At 39.7% G+C, this 26878-nt stretch overlaps 1 protein-coding gene across 1 annotated transcript in view; it reads right to left on the bottom strand.

The window, feature by feature from the left end:
• The window catches only part of SLC49A3 (solute carrier family 49 member 3), a 53424-nt gene extending 26953 nt beyond the window's left edge, over nt 1-26471 (bottom strand). Inside the window, exons 1-3 of the mRNA XM_051964441.1 lie at nt 26036-26471; nt 10933-11091; nt 9982-10195 (exon numbers count right to left, since the gene is read on the bottom strand). Coding sequence (XP_051820401.1) covers nt 9982-10195; nt 10933-11091; nt 26036-26188 — 526 coding nt within the window. The 5' untranslated portion in view covers nt 26189-26471. The remainder of the gene's footprint in view (nt 1-9981; nt 10196-10932; nt 11092-26035) is intronic.
• Nucleotides 26472-26878: the final 407 nt, after the last annotated feature.

Raw genomic sequence — 26878 nt, 5'->3', positions numbered from 1 at the left:
TGCCATCTAGGGGAGGGGATTGGGGGAAGAAGGGGAAAAGTTGGAACAGAAGGGTCATTGTTGAAAAATTACCCATGTATTTGTTTTATAATTAAAAAGCTATAATAAAAAAATTAAGTTCCAACTATATGCCAGAAATCATGCTAAGTTCTTCACAAATATTATTTCACTTAATCCTCAGCAATATTGAGAGGTATATATTATTAGTTCTATTTTACAGTTGAAGAAACTAGGCAAACAGAGGTTAAGTCACACAGTTAAATGAGTGTCTGTGGCTGAATCTGAATTTTTTGATTCCAGGTTCAATGCTATATTTACTATGTCATCTAGGTCCCCCTAAAGCAACTTAACAATTTTCAAAGGTTGCAAATATATACATTAATTTTTCTATTTTTCCCCATTAGAAGTCAGCAAATATGTTTAAGGCAAAAATGACCATATTTTTGAGTCAATAGGACAAGGAGACATGATTCTCTTGATGTAGGTTCTCCTTCCACTGGATCAGGGACAGTTTGCAGCTTTTTACAAGTCAGTGAGAATTGACCTGACTGGGTCAAGTTCAGCTACCTGTGGCCAATCTGAACCTCTCTAAATTAAAACAGACTAGTTTTCTTAGGACAGACTATACAGTCTTCCACCCAGTCCATACAGGAAACCTTTCTAGCTTTTTTCTGTAAGGGCCATAAGAATTTTATGCTCCACTAACACAGTGTTCTTAAAGCCAGGCTAATGTGAACTCTGTGATGGGGCATGAGGAGGAAGTCTATCCTGGGCATGTATTTATATCCAGACAGAATAAAATATTCACAAACTATAATGTCTAGATCAAAGCTTCTTAAACTGTGGGTTCCAACTCCATGTGGGGTTATATAATTGAATGTGGAATAAATCACAAAATTATGATTTATTATCAGTAAATGTTTGATTTGTATACCTATTTTATGTACCTACATACTTAGGATTGTGCAAAAATTTCTCAGATGAAAAGGGGTTATGAGTGGGAAGAGTTTAAGAAGTCTTAGTTTATATGTATTTGCATATAGTACATTATATTATGATATATGCATAATATATTATCATGGGAGATAAATGTATACATATATGTATATATATGTATATATATAAAACACACAAACAAATACACAAACAGTCATGCATCCCCAGAGTCTCACACATAGAAATGGACTAGGAAGCAATCTTACACATAATCTGTATAGAAGGAGTAACAGTCTATAAAAGAAAGCTACCCTAGAGGTGGAAAATGAGGTCAGCAGATGTCAGCCTTGGAACTATAAAATAAAAAATGGGTGAGTTTTATCCTTAGGAGGGCCCCCAGAAAATGAGTGAATCTAGGATCTCCCCCAGCTCTTACCATGGGACCTTCTTTTGAAAAGAAACCCTAACTGCATTCAGACAACAAGCAAAACTCAGAGGAAGCCACTGTTGAATACTTATTAAGCATCTAATAGATGCTAGAAAAGACACAAATTTTAGCTAAGATCTACTCCCTGTCTTTAATGAATTTAAAATCTAGGGGAATGATAAGTCACCAAAATAGATAACTACAGAATAGAACATACAAACGGCATTAAAATAATGAAAACAGGGGAGCCTGAGATGATTTATGTGACCTGAACCATGAAAACAATCTTCACAGCTGCTATGATAATGTCAAAGGAGAAAACAGATAACAGTGACCAAGGCAGAATGCTTGCAAAATTATAATGACTAAACTTGGCCCCTAAGAAGAGATATGAGAAGGTATCTTCTCCCTGATCCCCAATCTTGGCAGAAGTGAAAGGGTAGGGGTGGAACGCTGCATATAATGTCAGATTTGTTCCAAAATATTGCTTAGTTTTGCTGAACTGGTTTTTTTTCCCCTTCTCATTTTTCTTCTTTGGGTATAGTTCTCTAAGAGTAGAAAGGGTGGTTTATATTAGGGGAAAATAGATAAAGGTAAAAATTTTTTTGAAAAGGTAGAAATAAAAAAAAAAAAAAAAGAAAGAAAGAAAAGGAAGAAATAACAAAGTGCTCGAACAAAATACCTTGTGAAATCCAAAAGGTAAAACCAAAAAATCATGAGATTTAGAAAAGCAAGATGCTCACAAGTCATCTTATCAAGGATTTCTTGACTTTTTTTATCACAATCCCCTTGGACATTCTGACAAAGTCTGTAGACTAATCTCAAAATAATCTTTTTTTTTTAAAATAACTTTTTATTGATAGAACGCATGCCAGGGTAATTTTTTACAGCATTACCCCTTGCATTCACTTCTGTTCCAACAAAATAATCTTTTTAGATGCATACAATAAACCACCTAGGAGTACAAACTGAATGTAGTTTTTTTTTTTTTTAATCGGAAAAAAATTAAAGAAAAAATAAAGTTCCTGTGTTCCAGATTAAGGTCGTGTACTAATATGCTCCAATGATCACATTTTACAGACCTAGCTAAGAGTGAAGTGTCTTGTCTGAAGTCATATGGGCAATAAAAAGCAAAGCCAGGATTTAATTTTCAATCTTCTCACTCTTTTTTTTTTTTAAGGTTGGGTCTCCCAATCTCGTTCAGCCTGGATGTAGAGAGCCAGCCTAGAGCCTGATCTCACTGCTGATCTGTAGGAAGTTCCAAATCCCTCTGCTTCTAACATAGCCTGATTCAAAGTCCCTTCTCCTCCTCTCACCCCAAGTCCTCCACTTCTGCCCTTAGGTAGCCTGGTGGCCCTTCTATTATTAATGCTGAACTTCATGTAGATGTCTGATAAGCTAACCTCTGCAACTCAGAACTCCCGAGTTCAAAAGAGCCACCATCACCTGTATGTGCAAGAATGTTTGTGGCAGTCTCTTTGTAGTGGCCAGAAACCGGAAACTGAGTGGATGCCCATCAATTGGAGAAAGGCTGAATAAATTGTGGTATATGAATATTATGGAGTATTATTGTTCAGTAAGAAATGACCAGCGGGAGGATTTCAGAAAGGCTTGAAGAGACTTACACGAATTGTGGCTGAGTGAAATGAGCAGGACCAGGAGATCATTATATACTTCAACAACGATACTGTTTGTTGATCAATTCTGATGGATGTGGTCCTTTTCAACAATGAGCTGATTCAAACCAGTTCCAATAGAGCAGTAATGAATTGAACCAGCTATACCCAGGGAAAGAACTCTGGGAGATGACTATGAACCATTACATAGAATTCCCAATCCCTCTATTTTTGTCCGCCTGCATTTTTGATCTCCTTCACAGGCTAATTGTATACTATTTCAAAGTCCGATTCTTTTTGTACAGCAAAATAACTGTATGGACATGTATACATATATTATATTTAACTTATACTTTAACATATTTAACATGTATTGGTCAATCTGTCATCTGGGGGAAGGAGTGGGGGAAAAGAGGGGAAAAGTTGGAACAAAAGGATTTGCAACTTCAATGCTGAAAAATTACCCATGCATAGATCTTGTAAATAAAAAGCTATAATAAAAAAAGAGCCACCATCTTTAGCTTCCCAGATGACTGGAATGACAGATGTGAACCACCAGGAACAGGAATTTAATAATTTTGCTATTCAACACTGTCCATTAAACACAGAATAACAAAACTAATGGCCAGAACTCTTCAAAAGTCAATTCCCCTCGTGCCCTGTAAAAACTGGGTTATTCCTCAAAATTGTTCTCTCTGCCTAATGAACACAGAAAATATGAACAGATCCCTGACCAGGGATTTCTACTTTCCTATTAAAAAAAAAAGTCAGAGATGAGCTAGTAGTAGACTTTGCTAAGTTCTCATTTTCCTTGATCTGTCTGAAGTATTTGATATTATTAACCATTCTCTTCTTTCTTCAGGACCATCTCTTAAACCTAAATCACTCTGGCTCTCATGGACTGGTCAACAACAGGTTCAGGCCAAGTCCCACTTGGTCACTGTTTGGGCAACTTTGTACTTCCTTCAGCACCTAGGACAATGACCTGTATTTAAAAAGCATGCAAAAAATGCATTGAACAAATAAGTGAACTCATTTTCTCCTTTGGAGTATAATTATGCTCTGATTATAATCCTTAAATTTAAAAATCTGTAAAATGCCTTAGAGCAATAATCATGTCTTATTCAACTGAGACTCCTAAAAAGTAGCCCATTCCAAGGTCCTGCACATAGTAGGTATAAAGTAATTCAACTCAAATCAATATCTATTGAATGCCTACTACATGGGCTCTGAATGGGAGACAGCAATTAATATGTTTCAAACTCTGTCCTTGAAGTACTCACAGGGGATAAAAGGTACTTACAAAGCAAAACAGCACAAGTATATGTTCGGTATATGGAGGATTATGAGTGTTGAAGGCAGGGAAAGAATGGAAAGGGCTGAATCTGAATTCTACCACTTACAACCTGGATCATCTTGGGCTAGTACCTCCACCTCTCTAGGCTTTTGGTTTCCTTATTAAGTTGAGGGGGTTGGACTAGAGACATTTGAGGTTCTTTCCAATTGCAGAGACATGATCTAGCTGTAAATTCAAGAAATTTAAGAAGGCTTTTGAAGGACAGAAGAAATTTTGACCCATGGTGAGAATCGGAGAGTATACAATGAAAAAGTTTTTTATAAAATAATAGCAATCTTGTAAAGACAAAAAGTTTAAAAGACTTAGGAATTCCGAACAACACAATTACTAGCCATAATTGCAGAGACCCCAAGATGAAACATTCTACCCACCTTCTGTTAAATGGACTTGGGGCACCCTGAGTCATTCACTATTAACGTTGTTGTTTTCCTAACGTGGCCAATGTGGGAAATATGTTTTGTCCAACTACTGGTGTTTGTTTTTTCTTATTTTCTCAACTAGAGATGGGGTAGGAGAAATGAGTAGGTGAGCAAATGTAGATCTGAACTTTTTAAAAAACAAAAGGGTTACTTCTTACAAACACTTAGGGTTATTTGTGAATCAAGTGGAATTATTCTATTTGAGGTCCTATTTACTTGTTTGTCTCTTATTAAAGGAGAAAAATTAATTAGCTAAGTGTCTCTATAGAAAAACTGTTGGAACACCAAGACGCCCAAATGCCCTCATCTTCCTGGATGGGTTGCAACAGAGAAGCCAGACTAGAAAATGAACTTAGCCCAAGAAACCTAGAGAGACAAATCCTGAAAGCAGTGCAGAGGTATAGTTTGTTATAAAAATACTTTTTTATTGTGTATTTCATCATTCAGTTGAGTCCAACTCTTTGTGAGTCCCTTTGGGATTTTCTTGGCAGAGGTATTATAGTGGTGTGCCATTTCTTTCTCCAGCTTATTTTATAGATGAGGAAATTGAGGCAGAAAGGATTAAGGGTCTTGCCCAGGATCACAAAGCTAATAAGTGTCTGAGGATGGTTTTGAACTTGAAAGGATGAGTCTTCCTGATTCCAGGACTGGTTCTCTCTGCACTATGGCACCACCTAGCTATTTATACTACTTTTCTTAACTGGGACCAAATAGCTTTGTAGCTGCCCCCACACTTAATGAACCAAGAGAGAACAGGTTCCACCTGGGGCTTGGCCAGAATATCCACCCAAATGTCGACAACAGATCAGCATCTGATAAACCCAGAAATAGCAAAAACTGGACAAAAGATTCATTATTTCACCAATAGACCTGGAAAACAAGTTAAAAACTTGACAGGCACAAGATTCTGAGTGGCAACTTACACCACATGCTTCCTTGTATTCTAGCCAAATGAGAAACATAAACATTTAAAAATGTTTTAAGTGGAATGAAATATTTATCATAATCATGAAGGAAAGGTTCCATAAAAGGAACTCTCAAGATCAATGTCAATAACTAAATGAAAAAGTTTTAAGTTAAATAATAGAAAATAACAGAAAAATAGAAAAGATTCACGATAGATAAAACATTTATATCTAAAACAGATAGGGATAGACACACTGGATCTGTGATTTATTTTTTGTTTTTGTTTTTGTTTTTAAATCAAGATAAGGAATTCCAAATGAGGAAACTTCCTTTAACAATGCAGGTTAACACCCAGAAAAAGAATTCTGGGAGATGACTATGAACCATTACATAGAATTCCCAATCCCTTTATTTTTGTCCGCCTGCATTTTGGATTTCCTTCACAGGCTAATTGTACACTATTTCAAAGTCTGATTCCTTTTGTACAGCAAAATAACTGTATGGACATGTATACATATATTGTATTTAACTTATACTTTAACAAATTTAACATGTATTGGTCAACCTGCCATCTGGAGGAAGGGGTGGGGAAAGGAGAGAAAAAGTTGGAACAAAAGGATTTGCAATTATCAATGCTGAAAAATTACCTATGCATATATCTTGTAAATAAAAAGCTATAATAATTAAAAATAAAAAAGTCAAAAAAAAAAAAAAAACCAATATAGGTTAGCACCCTTTCTGCAACTTATAGTTTTAGAGAATTGCCTAAAACACTGAGAGAAGTTATGTGATTTGCCCAGAATCACACAGTCAGGAAGTGTTGAACTTGCCTCCAAGTTAGGCTCTGAAGCCACTAACTCTCCTAAGACACCTAAAGAACTCTTGTCAAAGATCCCCATCTGTAACAAATAAATAATCAAAGGATATGAACAATTTTCAAAAGAGAAGTCATTATAATGCTTACAAAAACAATCAACCACATCAAAGTTATCAAAGAAATATACATTAAAGTAACTTTTGTAACCCCATGTCCCTTAAACTAGAAAAAAATTTTAACATCAAGGATAAAATCATAATTTTAAGAAGCATTCAGTCTGGGAAACAAGTTTTCTTTTTTCTGGCATGTCTAACAGCACATCATAATCAGAGCCATGTTTTCTTTTCCCCTTTGTAGACAAAGTTTAGAAATAAATTCATGGGGCAGCTAGATGGCACAGTGGATAGAGCACCGACCCTGAAGTCAGAAGGCCCTCACTTCAAATCTGGCCCCAGACACATTACTTCTTAGCTGTGTGACCCTGGCCAAGTCACTTAACCCCAATTGCCTCAGCACAAAAAAAAAAAAAAAGTGAAAAAAAGAAAGAAATTCATTCAGTCTATCATGTGTGGAGACAGGGAAAGGGGAACCGGAGGAGGGGGCTAGAAAAAGTCACAAGACATGGTAGCCTTAGCAGAAAACAGGTTATTAGTGATGGGCTGAGAGTAGGGGATCAGCGGAGGCAAAGGAAAAGAGCAGATCTCAAATTCAAGTGACTAAGCAAGTTCAGGGGCAAGGAGCAAAGATTAGAAGTCCCTTCATTTATTTGAAGGAGGAACTGATGTTCAGGGAAACTGTGGTCTAAGACTCAGGTCTAGAACCTTCACAGGGCATTCTAGACAAAGGGAAGGTGATGTGCTCAGGATATATTCAGAAAATATAACACAGCCTGGATTTTAAAAAGGGGAAGATGAGAGGGTAAGGGCAGAAGGTAGCTTGGGGCCACAACATAGAAGCCAAGGCAAGATGTTTGAACTTAATTCACTAAGCAGTAGAGAAGTGGAAGGTTTTTGAGTAGAGCTATGCAAAGATCAGATTTGTGGAAATTTTCATCAGGCAAATTTATCTGCTAATCATGACATGTTGATGGATCAGAAAGAAGATACTGTTGTTCCAGACATAGAATAGGATCCAATTGCTGTAGTTCAGATGGGAAGCAAAAGACGATTTAGACTAGGGTGGCTACTTTGTGAATAATGGCTAACATTTTTTAAAGTGCAAAAGTTATCTCATTAGAGCCTCATGAGAAACCTGGGAAGTTATTATTACCCCTATTTTAGAGATGGGGAAACTGAAGCAGAGAGTGGTTAAATTACTCACCCAGGGCCACATAGTTAAGAAGTATATAAGACTAGATTTTAACTCGGGGCCAGGGCCAGAGCTCTGTCTACTATGCCACTTGACAGACTAACAAGAAGGAATGGATGATGAATGAAACAATGGATGTAAACATCTATAAGTGAAAAATAGAATAAAAATTATCAGTTGAAGTTTATATGTGACTGTTTTCCTCATGAAAGTAGAGAAAGAACTCCTAAACGAGAGCTTAACTTCCCAACTTTCTAGCACCAAGACCTCCTTCCTTCCCCCATTACATGAGTCAGATTCTCATTACACTTGTGCTTTCAACCTCAAGACAGAAATGAAACTACTTTATCTCACAGCCACCAGATAAACGCCACTGCAGGATGGGGCAGCCTGCCAGATTCGCTCTCCGGAGGTCTATCGCCGGCCCATGCGAGTCCCCATCAATCACCCTTCTCTTCCACAACCCCCCGAGACTGGCCACCTACTCCCTTCCAGCTGTTCCACCTACTGTTCCTGAGCAAGGTGTCTCCTCCCACGCCTGCTAAGATACAAGTCCACCATCTGTCAACACCTGCATTTCACTCCTACACAGTTCATGAGATTTTCTAAGACCTTTAATGGTTCATAACTGCAGCAGAAGAGACAAGATTAAAAATAGAAACCATGAGGAAAATTATAACCACAGGATATCTTAGTTTTCATATATACACAATTGTACAGACAGGTACAGTGGGGGTTCACTGGTGGAGGGAACTCTCAAAGGAGGAAACCCCTCTACCAATGTAGTCTGGCTGCTTTTCTTTACGTTACATTCTTAGAAAGCTGCCTAGAGAGCACTGAGTAGTGCAATTGTTTGCTCAGAGCCAGGACCCAGAGGCTCATTGATTTCAATGCTATCTCTATCTACCGTATCATGTTGCCTCTCATGATGCACTCTTAGGGTTCTGAGCTCTGCCAGGGTCTCCTCTCCTTTGCACGCTCCTTTCTGACGGGCAAGGGAGCTCCCTTACTGGTCTTGGCCAATCCTGGTCCCTAAGGGTAGGGAAGGCAACACACTTGCCAAACAATGTTGGAGCACTGAGGGAGGAAACATGACTATAATTATACCTAATTAAGGATAAGCATTTATTGAGCACCTATGTGCCCAGCATTGTGCTAGGTTAGGCCCTGGACTTGACAGAACTTGGAATAGAGGGTACAAAGATATGGTATTGTTTTCTTGGGGACCAAGAATTTAGAAGGGACTTTAAAGACCATTTAATCCAACAACCTCAGGTTATATAACACAGGTAATGTCAGAGGTCTAATTTGAGCACATGCCCTCTGATTTCAAATCTTTTCACTAAACCATGGTTGACATATTTACAATCCCTCAGTAAATAAAAATCCAAACAGAAAATTCAGGGAGATACATAAAGACAAAAATGAACAGCTCCTGCCCTCAGAAAGCTTACATTCTATGAAGAAAAACAAGAAGTATCTATGTGTTTATTAAAAATATATACAATATAACTGTGTGACTCTGGGCAAGTAACTTAACCCCAATTGCCTCAACAAAAAGAAAAAAGTTTAAAAATATATACAATATATAGAAATAGATACTATATATATATGTGTGTATATATATATAGTATAATATATATACAAAGATAAGCATAAGATCCAGCTTGTGCAAAAACATCGGGATGAAAGATGTAATTTCAACAACATGGCCTTGTAATGTCCAAGGTAGCTAGGAGAGAGACAGATACCAAGAAGCTCAATTGTAAAGTGTTTTTTTTTTTTTTTAATTTGACGTTTTAGATATTTTCTTCTTGGTGGTTAGAATGTCCTATTTAAGAGATCATGAGCCTTCACCCTCAGTATAGACCTTAAGGAATAGCAATAGCTGACCCTTTGATCCTGCTCACTCACCTAGAATCGCATCTTCTGCAGGAAGCTTTTCCCCATTCCTCCTAATTCTAGTGCTTCCCATTTATTTTGTATACAGGATGTCATTTGAACATATTTACTTATTGCTTCCTGTCCCTCCTCCTTCCCTCCCCTAGATTGTGAGCTCCTCGGGGGCAGGGACTGAATTTTGCTAAAATGGCTAATACAGTCCCTGGCACAAGGTAGGCTCTTAACAACTGCTCATGCACTGACTGACATCCCTTCTCAGTGCACCTTCCTGTCCAGCCCAGGAGCATACTCACACATGGTGGCGATCATGTTGGCCGTAGCTCGCTGATGTTCTGGGAACCACAAGGCTGCAAGTTTGGCTGGAGAGAAGATGACCAAGACCTGGGCCACGGCGCACAAGCTCTGGCCAACCATAAAGAATATGAAATAGTAATTGTTCAAAATGCTTAGGCAGGGGAAAATCCGGATGGCACTCCCAATGGCATTCAACCAAGCACACAGGATCGTCTGTAAGAAAGAGAGACAACGTACAACAGGGACCTTCTTTAGTTTGATCCAAGTTCTATCTAGACTAGGAAGCCCGGGATGCTCTGGACCTAAGCACACAGATCCATCTTTCCCAAGTCTTGTAACATTTAAGGAGAGAACCTGACCCAATGATAGAATGCTGTATATGGAATCAGGAAAAGCTGGATTCAAATCACACTTGAGATATTTACCAGCTACTTGGGCAAGGCAAGTCATCAAACTCCTCGGAAACTGAGTATTCTTACATCTTCCACATATAGGTAAGTTTGTGACTTTGGAAGAGGCCCTGGACTTGGCGAGGACTTTGAGTAGAGGGAACAAAAATGCCATTGTTTTCTTAGGAGCTAAGAATTTAAAAGAGACTTAGTTTAGTCCAACAACTTCAAGTTAAATAAGACAAATAATGTCAGAGGTCAAATTTGAACCCAAGCCTTCTGATTCCAAATCTTTTCATTAAACCAAGGTTAATATCTTTACAATCCCTGAGTAAAGAAAAACCCAAATAGAAGTTTCAGGGGGATACACAAGTATGCCATATTTATCCATTTTCTCTCCTGGCTCCTCCACCCATCTATACACTTGACCCTGAAAGAAGGGGAAGAGGGACTATAATAATGGCCCTTGCCCCTAGGAGCTCACAGTGAAAGGGGTCGGAGGGACTCACACATCAGAACCATTAGAATGGAAAATTGTAGAAGGAAAAAAGGGGTACTCACTGAAAACCTGAGTCCAAAAGAATCCAGGATCCATGTAGCAACTAATCCAAAGGGGATGGACATCACCAGGTAGATAAGCGACAGCCAATTAATCTCCGAAATGGATAGTTGGAAGTAGTGAGCAATTTTGTCGGCCACTGGGGCAAAACTCAGCCAAAGCTGCAAAGTAAGGAGAGCCTCATGAGCCTGGGTGAGGGAGAAATGCAGATTGAGCTCAAGAGCAGGTGTCCATGCCTGTGAGGGATACCCCAAGAAGAAGACTAGAGTCAAAAAGCAATGTCTACTGCACACTAAACAGCATCCAAGGTTTGGGGGTGCTAGAGTCAAACACAACTGCCAAACCAAGGCCAGAAATCATCACTGGCCACTGATCTGGAAAGGCTCTGGGATCACCTGCACTTAGGAAAAGCATCTCCCCCTGGGAGACACTAAAAAAGTCTGAGCCCCCAAGAAGCTCCCAGTCTGGGGATAAAAGAGAAGCAGGGAGGAAAAGCAGAAAAGCACAGAGAAAGAGGCCTTCCTGGGCTGGCCTCCAGACTATGTAATTTAGGAGGGCAGAGATTCCCGAGAACTGGCACAGCAGGAAGGCTTCGTGCAATACAGTCATAGTCAGCATCTCTCTGGTTCTTTGAGGTCTGCAAAGCACTTTACATACATTATCTCATATGAGATGATATAGGTGTAATTATACCTAGTCTACCATGAAGAAACTAGGGCTCAGAAGTTGCCATTCGCCCCTCATTACACAATCGGTGTCAGAGTTAGGATCTGACCCAGGAAATGTTGGAAGCCACTCAATCAGCAGCATGTTATGGCCACCTTCTGTACGGGGCATTTGTGGGTAGATACTGGAGACATAAATACAAAAAATGAGACAGGTCTCTCAAGGTTCTTACATTCTGCTGGTGGAAGGGAAGAATAGCAATTCAAAAACAAGCAAATACAGGATACATACAACTGGAAGGCTTCCAGACCTAAACAGCACAGTTATTTTTTATTTGGTTGGTTTTGGGTGGTACAGTAGATAGAGCACTAGGCCTGGAATCAAGAAGACTCATCTTCCTCAGTTCAAATCTATCCTCAGACACTTATTGTCCATGCAACTCTGGGCAACTCATTTAACCCTGTTTGCCTCAGTTTCCCCAACTGTAAAATGAACTGGAGAAGGAAAAGGCAAGCCATTCCAGTATCTTTGCTGAGAAAACCCCAAATGGGGTCACAAAGAGTAGGACACACTGAAAATAACTGGTGTAAGTCCTAAAGAGCTCAAGCTTGGAGATGACAAACCAGCAGGAAAAGCTGATGACTCAGCAGACCCAAAGAGAACTGGTTCATCATCTCAAAGCCTACGCCCTTCCCTCAGGGCTGAGTCACCCATGGAGTGTGTGTGTAGGACTGAGGGCAGGGGTACAGGGAAGGGCATACCTAATAAGCAGAGTAACTGGGAAAGGCCTTTTGAAAGAGCTGGCACTCTCATCCTGGGATTATAAATTCAAAGCCCAAAGAAATGTTAGAACAGGTGAAGCTTGGGGACTCCAAAGATATAGAGGGACAGATGGGAGGAGGACATTCTAGGCAGAGAGAAGGAGATGGGACTTCCCAGAGAAGTTCAGAGAGCCAGACCTTGCAGACCCAGGGATCAGCACAGAGATCAAATGAATCCATAGGGGAGAAAGGGCTGGCCCTGAGTCCACATTATCACCCTTGATCTGAACTCCTCTCCTCCGGGAGTTATCTTGTTGTCCCTGAAAGCAAGATTTAAATTAAATTAAATTTTAAATTTATTTTAATTTTATTTTTGATTAAATTTATTTTTTATTAAAAAATTAATTTTAATTAAATTAAATTTAATTTAAAATTTAAATTAAAGATCTTTCACACATAGGGGTGACTTTATAAATCTCCAAGGCTTTCAGCTTCCTTCTCTTCACCTATCGTCACAAGATGTGTGATTAGTGATTAGTGAATAGAATCTAAGTATTAGGAAGCTTGGCCATTCTTCAGCCAAGCAAGCAATCGATGAGCAAAGACAGAGACAGGGATGGTCAGTTCCTGGTCAAAGTTACACAGTGGGGTAGCTAGGTGGTTCAGGGGATAGAGCACCAGCCCTGAAGTCAGGAGGACCTGAGTTCAAATCTGGTCCCAGACACTTAACATTTCCTAGCTGTGTGACCCTGGGCAAGTCACTTAATCCCAATTGCCTCAGGGTGGAAAAAAGTTAACGTTACACAGTGACTTACTGGCACCAAGAATTCAGGTTTTCAATCTCCCTTTTGCAGGACACTGCTCACCCTACTGCCTTGCCTCAATAATGAGCTTATTAGGGAAAGGTTAGATTAGAGAAGTAGCAGAGCCATCAGATTTTAGCTCTACAAAAGACCTTAAGTGGAAAGGAAGGAAAAGGTGGAAGAAAGTTACTTCCCTTTTTTGCTGTTGAATGATAAGGAGAGCAGAGAAGTGGTGGGGCATGTATTCCTGACAAGTGAAGTGAAAGGGGGAAGTGTTGCTTATTGGCAGTATGTCAAAAATAAACAAAACTCAAAGCATCAGTTTCTCTCGAGCCCCTTTGGAGGTGATGGCTGCCTCGCTAGCTTCCTTCTGCTCTGAGGAATGAAGTCATTTCCTGAACACTGATCTGAGAGACAGGAAACCTGGGTATTATCCCAGGGCTACCATTGGGGGGCTACATGACTGTGGGCAAACAAAGTTCCTCTCTAGGGTCAGTTTCCCCATCTATAAAATCAGATGAATGGACTAGATGTCACTAAGGTCCCTTCCCGTTCTGATAGTCTGTGATTCTGAGACCAGTCTTGTTGCCTGGTAACATCCCTCGAGGCATGTGATTTCCTCTTTGCAATTAAAAAATACTTGTATAATTACATGAAATTATGTCAATCTATGAGCAGAAGAAAAACATTTAAGACACTCAACAACTTAGCCTTACCTTACCTTTAAGGAGACACTACTATTTAGTAGAAAGAGCTTTGATTTGAAGTCAGGAAGACTTCTATTCAAATCCAGCCTTGAACACCTGTTAGCTGGGAGCCCATAGAAAATCATTTTACCTCTCTGAACCTGTTTCCTTGTCTTTAATAAAAAGATAATAATATCTTAACTCAGGGCAGTTGTGAGGATCAAATGAGACAGTATCTGTAGCAGACTTTGAAAACCTGAAAGAGCCACATAAATGTTAGCTGTTCTTCTTGGCTATCCAAACTTGCTTCCCTGTATTCCCCAACATGTTCCCTCCAATCCAGTCTCACTGGTTTCACTGCCCACTGGCACTTCACTGCCCCATCCCAACCTAGAATACAGTCCTCCTCTTTCTTCTGCTCCTGCCCTATATATTTTTCAACACCTACTTTCATGAATCCTTCCTATCAATTCCATCCCAACTCACTCCAACAAGCATTTAGCAAATGTTTACTAGGTGCCAGGTATTGTGAAGGCTCTGAAGAAATAAAACCAAAAGGAAAAAATTCCTGCCCTCGAGTAAATAGAGTATCCCCTTTTAATTCCAGTGCCTTCCCTCTTTTAATTATTTCCTTTTTATCCTGTACATCATTCACTCTGTATATATTTTGTTTGCATGCAATCTCCTACCTTATACCTTAGAGCAGGGGTCCTCAAACTACGGCCCACGGGCCAGATGTGGCAGCTGAGGATGTTTATTCCCCTCACCCAGGGCCATGAAGTTTCTTTATTTAAAGGCCCACAAAACAAAGTTTTTGTTTTTACTGTAGTCCGGCCCTCCAACAGTCTGAGGGACAGTGAACTGGCCCCCTATTTAAAAAGTTTGCCTTTTGTCTCTGTTTGTAATCCAATGTTTAGCACAGTTCTTGACACATAGTAGGCACTTAGTAATGTTTATTGGTTGATAGATTCCATCAGAGATAGATAAGTAAATACAAAATTTATACAAAGCAAATATCAAGTTATCTAAAGCAGGGCTTCTTAAACTTTGCCTCTTGTGACCCCTTTTTGCCCAAGAAAATTTTGTGTCCCTGAGTATATAGATAAATAAAATAGGTATAAAACATCAATACATAATAAATCATAATTTTGAGACCTCCTACATTCAATTAGGTGATCCCATATGGGGATTAAGAAGCTGGGATCTAGAAGAAAGAAACCCTAACAATTTGAGGAACAGAGGAATCTAGGAAAGATCTCCCATAGGAAGTTGCACTTGAGCAAGTGAAGGGAGCTGAGGAAAGTAAGAGATAGCATTGGTTGGAGGGAAAGAGGCAGCCAATTCAAATTGATTTCTCCTCCTTTACATGACATCTGTCCATATCCAACAGGTAAGCCCATGTTCACAATGGATCCCATCTTTCCCATACAAGGAAAGTTAGAGACCCATAAAGGCAAAAATAACAAAATGTACTCCTTTTCCTGTTTTCCCCACTGCTTAACCTTGCAAAGAGCAGGACGTGAAAGAGAGGAACTCAGTAAAAATATGTCAACTAACTAATTTTTTTTTTAAATCTCTATTCTCTTGTTAGAGACAGAGAGCAACACAGGAACTAGAATTGCACCAGAAAAATCCAAGTGGCCACAGGAGAAAGATCATATGCTCTCCTCTCCTGTCATTGTGCCTGAAACGCTTCCATGTGTACTTCATTACTTCAGGTTAAGGCACAATCTAGTCCAGGTTCCCATTAAAATTCATCTTCTCCAGAGAGGACTAACATGTTTATGCTAATAGCCGCCAATAATGCTATATATGGAATCAGATCACATGGTCTCAAACCACAAAGGACCACAGAATTCATCTAAACCCATCCAAAACCAAACAGAAATTCACTTAAAGAGACTCAGGATTAGAGAGCTCACTACCTCCCATCCAGTTCTACTTTTGGATAACTATTTGTTCTTTTTTTTTTTTTTTAACATCAAAGCTAACTTTATTTCTTGGTGACAACTAGGTATTAGAATCTTAACAAAACATAATATAGCTGGAAAGATGTTGGAGGAGATCAGAAAACTCTTGGCTCTTCAAATTTCCTCCATTAAAAGAGACAGAATATTGCATCAGAGCAGCAGAAATAAACAAGGGGTACAGCAGCTGTTCTCCAGAGTCAATATGTCCAGCAAAGACCAGGAGTTGAGGTCTGGTGCAAAAACTTCCTGGCCAATTGTGCAAAATCAACAGGCAACAAGCCTTAGGGGCAGCTGAGTCAAGAAAGACCCTCAGCCTTAAACACTTTCTCCTAATAGTGTGGGGGTCTGATGTCTGAATAGGAGAAGACTGAAGGGCTTTCCACTGTTTCCACTGCCAAGCACAGCTGTACTGAACAAATGCATGCTGGGTTGTGGCTGCAGGGAGAAGAAGCTAACACACACCTGGTAAAGGCAATAACCCGGGTGGATGTGGGCACTCGAAGGAGAAGAGAATCTCTGGTTTCAGTTCTGGGCCAGGGAGGACAGCTGTAGCTTCAATCACAGGAGGGACTACAGGGGCAAGATCATGTGCTGGACACTAGTTGGGGCTTAAGAGTGGAAAGGAGAGCCCAAAGTTGGGCCCAGGACAGACTTCAGAAAGTAACAGTAAGAAGGACCTGCAGCATGGGGCATTATTCCCCATACCTTGGGACTACAACTTAATTACATTAATATTGGCTAAAAAGAAAATAAAATAATAAGTAAATAAATATGATTAGCAAAGGAGAAAGAATCCAACCACAGAGAGTTTCTATGGGGATAGAGAAGACCTGGGTTCATATTTAGAGAAAGATGATGGAGCTAAAAAAAAAAAAAAAAAAAGTCTGTCCTTTTTCAATGAGAAAAACCAAATGGAACCAAACACAAAAAGAGTTATTGGAATAATTTAAAAAGGACTTTAAAAATCAAAGAAGAGAGACTGAAGGGGAAAAAAATAAGAGCAATCCAAGGAAATGAAAAGAAAATAAATCAAATGGAAATGGAAAAATCAAAAAATCAAGAAGAAAATAATTCCTTGAGAATTGGAATTGGGCAAGGGGAAGCAAATGACATTCTAAGATACCAAGAAATCACAAAGCAAAATTTAAAAAATGAAAAAATAGAAGAGAAAGTGAAACAACTGTTTCACTTTCTGGATCTAGAAAACAGATCCAGGAGAAATAATATAAAAATAGTTGGACTACCTGAAAATTATGATTAAAAAAAAGAATCTTGAAACAATATGATAAAAAATTATCAAGAAAATTCCCCTAAAGTTCTAGAACAAGAAGGCAAAGCAGAAATTTTTTTAAAATTACCAATTACTACCTGAAAGAGATCCCAAAAGGAAAAATTACAGGAATATCATAGTCAAGTTTCAAAGTTCTCAGGTTAAGGAGAAAGAACTGGAAATTTTTTCTTTTTAATATCATAGCACTACAATAAGAATTATCTATCAGCTACCATGTTGAAGGATCAGAAATCTTAGCATACTATATTCTGTACAGTAAAAGAGCTGGGGTTATATTATCCAGAATAGTTAAGTATAATCCTGAATGAAAAAAAAAATTCAACAAATTGAAAGATTTATAGGTATTTGTGACACAAAATAAAGCAAAACTTAATGGAAAATTCGACACATAACATTCAGGAAAAATATAAGGTAAACATCAAAGACCAGTTATATGGGACTTAATAAAGTCAAATTATTTACTTCGTATATGTGACAATATTAGCAGTACTTTTATGATTGTCATCATCATTTGGGTAGTCTGAAAGAAATGCTTAGACTGAACTAAGTATGATAAAGTGAATTTTAAAAAATGTGTAGGGAGAAAACAAAAGGAATACATGTCTCATACAAATGGAGCATAAAAGGAAAAATTGATATACAAGAAGCTATAGAGAGGAGAGTGGGTAGTGCTAGAACCTTACTTTCAGGGGGAATGGGTTAAAGAGAGAACATCATACATATCTAGAAGGATATAAAAGCTTCTAAATTCAGCAAGAAAGAAGATGGCAAGGAGACTGGGGTTGGGAGTAAGGAAGGGCTCTTAGGTTAAAGAATAAAAGGGCAAGGCAGGGGCAAGATCATATGCTGGACACTGTGGTTGGGGCTTAGGAGTGGAAAGGAAAGCCCAAAGTTGGGTCCAAGACAGACTTCAGAAAGTAACAGTAAGAAGGACCTGCAGCATGGGGCATTATTCCCCATATCTTGGGACTACAACTTAATTACATTAATAGAAGTAAAAGCAAAGACATGAGGAGGGATTGGATAAATGGAGTAATAAATTAGGATGGTGAGGGGGGAAAAGGAAGGAAAAAATCTACAACATATAATTGTATCTTAGAATGTGAATGTGATGAATTTCCCAATAAAACAGATAGATTTAAAAAAACAGATAGATAAAACAGATAGATTAAAAAAACAGATAGATAAAACAGATTAAAAAAACAGATAAAACAGATAGATTAAAAAATTGAATTTAACAATATGTTGCTTTCAGGAAATATTATTAAAGCAAAAGATATACACAAAGATAAAATAAAAGGCAGGAGTAGAATTTAGTGTGTAGAAAAGCAGGAATGGTAATCATGATTTCAGACAAAGTTAAATTAGATTTAATCAAAAGTGAAAAATTTAAAAACTACCCTATGTATCAGCAATATTATTCAATATTATTTCAGACCATTTACTTACCAAATACTTAGACAGTATAAAATACCTGAGCATATATCTCCTAAAATAGAGACAGGAACTATATGAACATAAAGATAAAATATGTTTTATACAAATCAACTCAGGTATAAATAATTGGCATAATATTTACTGTTCGTGGTTAAGATAAAACTAATATAATTTTTAAAATGACAACTTTACCTATTTAATCTAATTATTGAAAGCCATTCCAAGTATATTACAAAAATTATTTCACTAAGTTAGAAAAAGGTCAAAGAAACCAGGAAAAAAACGATATAAAGGAAGTAGATTCATCAGTATCAGACTCTAAATTATATTATAAGGTGAGAACATTGTTGAAATATAAAAAGGATAATTTTAATTATTTTAAATTTAAAAATTCTTGTATAAATAAAACCTATGTAGCCAGGAATAGAAGAAATGCAGAAAATTGGTGGCAGGGAACCTTCACAGATAATCTCTCAGATAAGATGTGATTGGGTTGGAATTTTGCTGTGATGTAAGAAATGAAATGTTGCATGATTTTAAAAAACATAAAAAGACTTGGACTTATAAAGGGAGATACAATCTACCTTCAAATGATAGGAAGAAATAAGCATTGGTCTTACATATATATATATATATATGAGTATATATACATATATGTATATATTTACATATATTTACCCATACATATATATTTCCAAGCTTAATTGGGTGGGAGGAAGGACGAAAAAAAAATAAAGTTAAAAGTGCACAGCAAAGAACAAAAGAAAACCAACAAGAAAGCAAAGAAAAGCTAGGTAGCTTTGAAAACAAGGTATAATGTTTATTACATACATTTTCTTCAAATGGAAATTCATTGTTTTACATTGAATCCTCTTTTATGATCTGCTGTGTACATGGCAATGTTTATTTTTTCTTTTCTCATTTTGTATTTAAGTTTAAAATTTAAAAAAATACAAAAGGAAAATTAAAAAATATAACATAAAGAGAAAAGAGCCTTAGAAGTTCGATTTTCCAAGAAAACTTTCATCCTGTTTAGCCATGAGGTCCTGTTCCTGGGAGGCTGGTGTACATGGGAGAGAGGGAGGGATGGGAGAAATTGAAAAGGAGGCAGAGCCCAGGAAGATTATGAATGGACCAATAATACATCCAGGGTCAAAGACATATCTTCCTCAAAAAGGGAAAATAACCACAGGCCAGACAGACATGGAATCACATATTTAGATCCAGGTTTTACCTCAGAGATCAAAGCCTCCTCATCTTGTAGATGAGGATACTGTGGGCCAGAGAGAGTAACTAACCAAAAGTAAGGTCACACAGAAAACAGAAGAATTCAAACTTTAACACGGGTTCCATGACTTCAAATCCAAAATTCTTGTTGCCTGTATAATGTGGTTTATTCCTGTTTCAGTGTCAATGTGGGTCTGAAACATAGCAAAGGCTTAATGGAAATCAGTGACAGCTGTTTATGAATTACAGCGTAATACAACCTGACCATTGAAAGGGTCCTTAACAACCACATGGTAGTATGCTACTATAGCCTACCTATTGAGTGGCCAATCTGCCTCTGTTTTAGGTTCAGTGGCTGGGCCATGGAAGGCATCGTGGAAATGGTGGGACAATCTGGCTCCTGAAGAATAAACAGGATTCAGAGAGGGAAAGCAGAGGGTGAAGGCACTCCAATCAAGGATTCTGAAGGAGGAGAAACATAAGGAGAGAAAACAACCCTGGAAGGTAAAGAGAAATGAGGAGCTTAATATGGCTGAAAGGTTTCTGTAGGGAAACAGTGGGAGAGCAGGCTGACAAAGTGGGAGGTTAGAAATAGATCATGGAGGGCTTTGGATGCCAAGCTAAATTCTATTCTAGTCAGTGGGAAGCAACTTAAAGGTTTTTGAGAGTGCCAGGGAACTGACTTTTCCAACTGGCATCATGAGAGGGAAAGTTTGAAGAGGGAGAGACTAACATGATGACTGTTGTCCAGATGTGAGGTGATAGGCCTGAAACAGAGCAACCGAGGGGAACGGAAGGGATAGATATGAGATAAATTGTGGTGATGAAAACAACTGGACTTAGAAACCAACGGAGTGTGAGAAGAGAGGAAGAAGGAAGAGTCAAAGGTGATTTTGAGGTAATGAGCCTGGAAGGTTGGTAGTGCCATCAAAAGAAACAAGGAAGTTAAGAGGACAACTGATTTGGAGAGAGAAAAAATTCTGAGTCATTCCCTAAATAGGAATCCTTCCATGACATTCTGAGCAAAGGCCATTCAGCCCTTAAAGGGCTGAGGGTTAACTCCCATATTTAGAAGCAGCCTTTGCTGCTTCTAAATGTTAGAAACATTTTCTTTATGTTGAACCAAAATGTGCCTCCATGCAATTCACATAACAGCCTTTCAGACATTTGAAAGACAGCTACTGTGTCTTCCCCACTCCATCCCCAACTAAGTCTTCTTTTCTCTAGGTTAAACATTCTCCAGTACCATTAAGCTTTCTTCCATCTGGCAAATCTGGCAAATTAAGGTAGAAAACATAAGATAGATTCAGAACTAGAAAGGGCCTTATAGGTAATCTATTCCAAGCCCTTCATTTTATACATGAGAAAACCGCGGTCTAATGAATAACTAACTACTCGTAGACACAGTAGCAAGTAAGGATCAGAAGTATTCGAATCTTACACTCTTTACATCATGTAGGAAAATCTTCTAAGGGAACTGGAGAGGCAGACTCAGAACTGAGTCATCCGTGTAAAAGTGACAAAGTGGAGCAAATGAATGAGATTCCCACTGCAGAGAAATGAAGGACAAAGTACTTGACCCAAGACTCAAAGAAGAAAGAATATCCTAGGGGCAGAATCAAAGGTGTATACAGCCTGCCAGTCATCTAGCATTTATTAGGCACTGACTATGTGTCAGGCAATGGGCAGCGAGGTGGCACTGAGCATGGAGTCAGAAAAACCTGGCCTCTGCTGGCTATGTGATTCTGTGCAAGCCATTATATGCCTCAATTTCCTAATCTGTAAATGGGCTGAAGAAAGAAATGGCGAACCATTCCAGTTTCCCTGCCAAGAAAACCTCAAAGCGGGTTATGAAATGTCAGACATGACTCAAACAAATGAATAACACCATGTGCCTGACATATACTACTTAGATAAGTACATGAAGTTATGTCAATCAAGGAACTCATAATCTCATGGGAAAGGGGCAATATACAAACAACTTTGTATAAATCAGATATAAAGAGGAGATAATCTCAGAAGGAAGGTATTAAGAACTGGGAAAGACTTTGGGCAGGACTTTTGCTGAAACCTAAAAGAAGTCAGAGAAACTAGGAAATGGAAATGCGGAGGAAGAGTTCCAAAAATGGTGAACAGCCAATGAAAACATTGCATGACACAACAATATATTTCTGTCCTGAAGACGAATGGACTCATAGTTCAAGCAGTTAGCTAGAAGGAACTTTGGAGATCTGAGCCACTTATTTGACAGATGATGAAACTTAGGTCTAGGGTGGTTAAGTGACTCAAGAAAAAGCAGCAAAGTCAGCATATGAATCCAGGTCCTTTAGCTCCAAAATCAGTCTTAGGACAAAATAGAAACCTTTTGGGAGAAAAAGTAATGATAGATTAGCTTGGAGTTTATGTTATGCAAAGAGGAGAAAGCCAGTCACAGTTAGACACATTCTCTGACTCTGAGTAGCAAACTAACAAAGTCTTAGAAAGAATAAGTAGCACTGCCTAGCCAAACACTCCAAAAGGATTAATGATTCATGAACTCTCAGTGATGAAATTCTGTCCCCACACCCTTGTTATTATCCAGGGCGAAGACAATTGGGCAGCAGGTGGAATGGCCCTAGTTACTCTGGCACCACTCCTAGTTGATTAATCCATGTGGAAGCCAAGTTGATAGTATCAGTGAGGGCCAGGTGTGGAGGAAATAAATCTTGGAGAGTTGGATGCCTCTTTGTAAATAACAGCAATGGAATCAGTCAATTCCACAGAATCCCAAATAAGGTGGGAACAGGGAATGGGGCAGGGCAAGAGATGTGCCAAGGCCAGGGGAAAAGGTGGGCACAGGGGAGAGCAAGGATTATCTGCTAGCACAGAGAATTCTATCAAACATATAACTCTAGTGCTATATAAACTATTTGAAAAAAATAGGGATTGAAGGAGTCCTACCAAACTTCTTTTACGACACAGACATGGTACTGATACCTACACCAGGTAGGCTAAAAACAGAGAAAGAAAATTATAGACCAATCTCCCTAATGAATATTGATGCTAAAATCTTAAAAAATATATTAGCAAAAAGATCACAGAAAATCATCCCCAGGATAATACACTATGACCAAGTAGGATTTATACCAGGAATTCAGGGCTGGTTCAATATTAGGAAAACTATTAGCATAATCGACTATATCAATAACCAAACAAACAAAAACCATATGATCATCTCAATAAAAGCATTTGATAAAATCTGCTAGCACAGAGTGGGTAGAACAGGATTTGGACCAGGAGTCCCAAGGTTTAGAACAAGGGAATTAACAGTGCATATAATAGACCTACTCTAATCCATCTCCACCTGGCTATACCATCAGCATCCTAAAGTCAACATGTCCAAAAATTAGCTTATTGTCTTTCCCCCCAATATGCTCTTCTAACTTCACCCCATTTCTGCCTATGGCTCATTGTCTCCTCACTCTCTCTGATATGCAAACCACTTACCAAGAACCCTGACTATTTAACTGTACATCTCTCATTTCTATCAGCTCTCTTTGCTAAATGCCAAACCCTAGTAAAAGCCTACCTTACTATCTAGGTCAAGTGACTAGTTTAGCGTCACAGAGGTAGATGACCTGAATGAAAGAATGTCCTCTCTTTTCTTAGTTATTGTATATTGTTCACACACAGATGGAAAACTTCCTGACACCCTAGTCAGTTTATGCTTGGGAGATTCTGAGACCAGAGTAGAAGTGCTTAAGTAGGAAATGCTAGTGTTGATTAGTGGTCTCTCCCCTTACCTTTTTAATTGCAGATTCCTAGTAATGGACAACTTCTGACCATCTACTGCACCCTGTTCCCCAAGCAAATTTACCATATGGCTTTGTGCTGTGCTTATCCTGTTCCTTAGTCTTAGAATTTCTTCTCTTCACCTTTCCCTAACCACTTCCATTTTATCAATTCAGTTCTTAATTGCTCCTTTTTTTTTTGGGGGGGGGGGAGCAGGAGAAACCCACAGGCAATTTGGAGTTAAGTGACTTGCTCAGGATCACACAGTTAATAACTGTGCTGTGTTTGAGGCCATTTGAATTCAAGTCTTCCTGATTCCAGGGCCAGTGTTCTATCCACTTCTTCTAGCCGCTGCTAATTGCCTTTTAAAACCCAGTTGTTTTTTTTCCAGATAGTTTTTCTTTTTCTTTTTTTTTGGATTCTTCTCAGCACCCCAGCTCCAATTCAATACCGCCCTTTTGGCACTTTTACAACTCTCTAAGCTGTATGTATACTGAGGTGGTGTCTTATCACTCTATTAGTATCTCATCTAAGAGCAACAGCCATATCTCATCTAAACTCCCGATGTGATTTAGCATATCTTTTGCACAGCTGGTATGTGATTGATAAAAATGTTTGCTCTATTAGTATATTGCATTGCTCTATCCTATAAGAGGAAAGGATCCTTGTCCTAGAGAGAAAAAGTTGAGACCGTCCAAGATATGACAAAGCTCTATTGTTAGGGTGAAATTCCTCTGGAAATAGAACATGTGCAAGATCCAGGCACTGACAGCCTTCTGATATACTCCCCAGCATACAATGCCCACAGTGCTCAGGAAAAAATCAACATATCCCCCACCCCTCATACACACATCCCCACTGGAAGAAGCCCTGCTGGGTGGATTCTGATGCATTAGATCCTTTTAAAATTTCATCCAGTAAAGTTATGGCAAGACTGGGGAGAGAAGGAAACTTTCCTCACTTGTGCTAAAGGTTGACTATAAAGGTTCCCCAAGCCCACAACAAATATCCATTAAATGCCTAATATATAGCTAACATGGTGCTGGGTGGGTGTATAAATAAGCCTAGGCCTCTACTCTCATGGATTCTAGTAAAAAAAGACAAAAGGAGAACTGTCATACTATCACAAGATTAGTACATTTTGTTGTTGTTCAGTCATGTCTGACTCCCCATGACCCTATTTCGGGTTTTCTAGGCAACAATACCAGGGTGTTTTGCCATTTCTTTCTTTACATTTTATAGACAAAGAAACTGAGGCAAACAATGTCACAGCTAATAATAAGGCCAAATTTAAACTCAGGAAGATAATAAGTCTTCTTGACTCCAGGCCCGGGGCTCCATCCTTTGTACTACCTTATTGTTTTACAAATATTGTCATTTGATCCTCTAAACAACCACAAGGGATAGGTAATCTTATGATTTGACAAACTGACATTTGACAATCAGGGAAACTGAGGCAAATAGGGTTCAAGTGACTAGTTGAGGGTCACATAGCTAGTAAGTGTCTAAAGCCACCCAGCTGCCTCACTGCATTAGAGAAGTACAAGACAAAGACCTGTGTTAGACCCGAAGCAAAAGGTCATAACCACCAGGGAAACAGGAGGTTTCCTAGATGGCCAATAATCTAAGTTGGGTTTTTAGAAAGAAGAACTGTTGGTTCAGACTACACAAGCCTCATAGTATAGTGGACAGAGAGATGGCTTTGGAGTCAGCAAGACCTGGACTCAAGGCTTGTTTCTGATAGTTGGTGATTACGTGACCCTGAGAAAGAAGGTAGTAGTAGCCTCTCAATCTCCTTAAGATAAAGATAAGTTGTCCTTAGGCAACTCAATAAGAGTTTCATTTCTAATTGCAAGATAGTTAGGGGATCAGCAATAGCACTGGGAGCTTCCTCACAGGTCCAGATTAGATCCAGAAGGAATTTATTATTATTATTATTATTATTATTATTATTTTGCTTGGGATTAATGACTTACCCAGAGTCACCAGCTAGGAAGTGTTAAGTGTTTGAGACAAGAATTCAGGGCTGGTGCTCTATCCACTGCACCAACTAACTAGCTGCCCTTCAGAAGGAAACTTAACAAAGATACATTCAAGTCCCACATCTAAGTCTTTCCGGGGGCTTCCTGCCCTCTCCCACATCCTAGCATGCTCAGCAGATGACTGACTACCTCCGCTCCTCCATCCCACAGCTGGGAGACAGAGAGCCTGGATCCCAGTCCAGCAAGCACGTTCCTTCCCCTCTCTGGGCCTCGGTTTCCCCCTCTCCTCGTCTGAGCCTGACGACTCCCTTCAGTTCCTGCTTCCTTGCAGAGCCCACAGAATAGAATGAGACAAAAGTGGCTGGTTTCCGATCGGACTAAGTCTCTGGGTGCCTCCGCCCCGCCCGCCGCCCAGCTCTGGGGTTCCCGTGAGGAGAGGCCCGGACAGCCAGCTCCCGATCCTGGGGTATCGGCTCCCCTGCTCCCGCCCCCCGCGTCCCCGGCTCCGCACCATAGCATTGGAGCAGTTGAGCAAAGAGACGACCACAAGGAAGAACCATCGCCGCTTGTAGGTCTGGTAGTGGGGCAGCTGGCTCAGAGCGCTGGGTTCGGCGCTCCCCACCGCCGGAGGGGTCTCCGGGTTACCAGGGCCGACGTCCGGCATCCCCGCGGGAAGAAGGGACTTGGCAGGAAGACTCCCCCCGATGCCTTGTGGCTCGAAGTCGGCTGCGGCGCGGGACCGATCGGCCGGAGGAGTCCACGTCACAGCCCAGGCGCGGTCTTGGGCTCCACCCGGGGTCCCCAGCTTATCACTTTGCCAGCGTCCACCTCCCGGCCCCAGCCTCCCGCCTCCATGCCGCACGTGGGTGTCTCCTTCACAGCGTGACGCCACCCGGCCGGCACCGACCCAACCCAGCCCACTCCGAGTGGGGAGGCGGGGATCTGGAAAGGAGGAGCGGGGAAGTGGGTGTGCATATGGAAGGGAGACGGGAGGAGGCGGGACTGGGGGGAGGGGCGGGGGGGGTGAGAAGAGGTCCGATGCCGAGGGCCGCCGCACCTGGAGCGCTTCGGAAAAGCCATTTGGGGTCGCAGATCTTGAGCCTTCCAGATATCTGGCTGTGCGTGAATCCCATTTCCTTCTAGGGTCTCTGCCCAGCGATAGGGCGCCCCGGGGAAGGTTATTTTGTAACTAGAGCTTCACTGTGAGAGATAGTTTATAAACACGGGGAGGGACACTTTGTAATTTGGGATTTGGGATTAAAGTGGTTTATCGGTCAACCAGTATTTATTAAGCGCCTACTATGGGCCATGCACGTAGTGTGCTGAATACTGGGCTTACAACGAAAAGCCAAAA

This window comes from Antechinus flavipes, chromosome 6 (assembly GCF_016432865.1).
Source record: "Antechinus flavipes isolate AdamAnt ecotype Samford, QLD, Australia chromosome 6, AdamAnt_v2, whole genome shotgun sequence".
Taxonomy (NCBI): Eukaryota; Metazoa; Chordata; class Mammalia; order Dasyuromorphia; family Dasyuridae; genus Antechinus; species Antechinus flavipes.
This window is presented reverse-complemented; position numbering and strand designations above follow the sequence as displayed.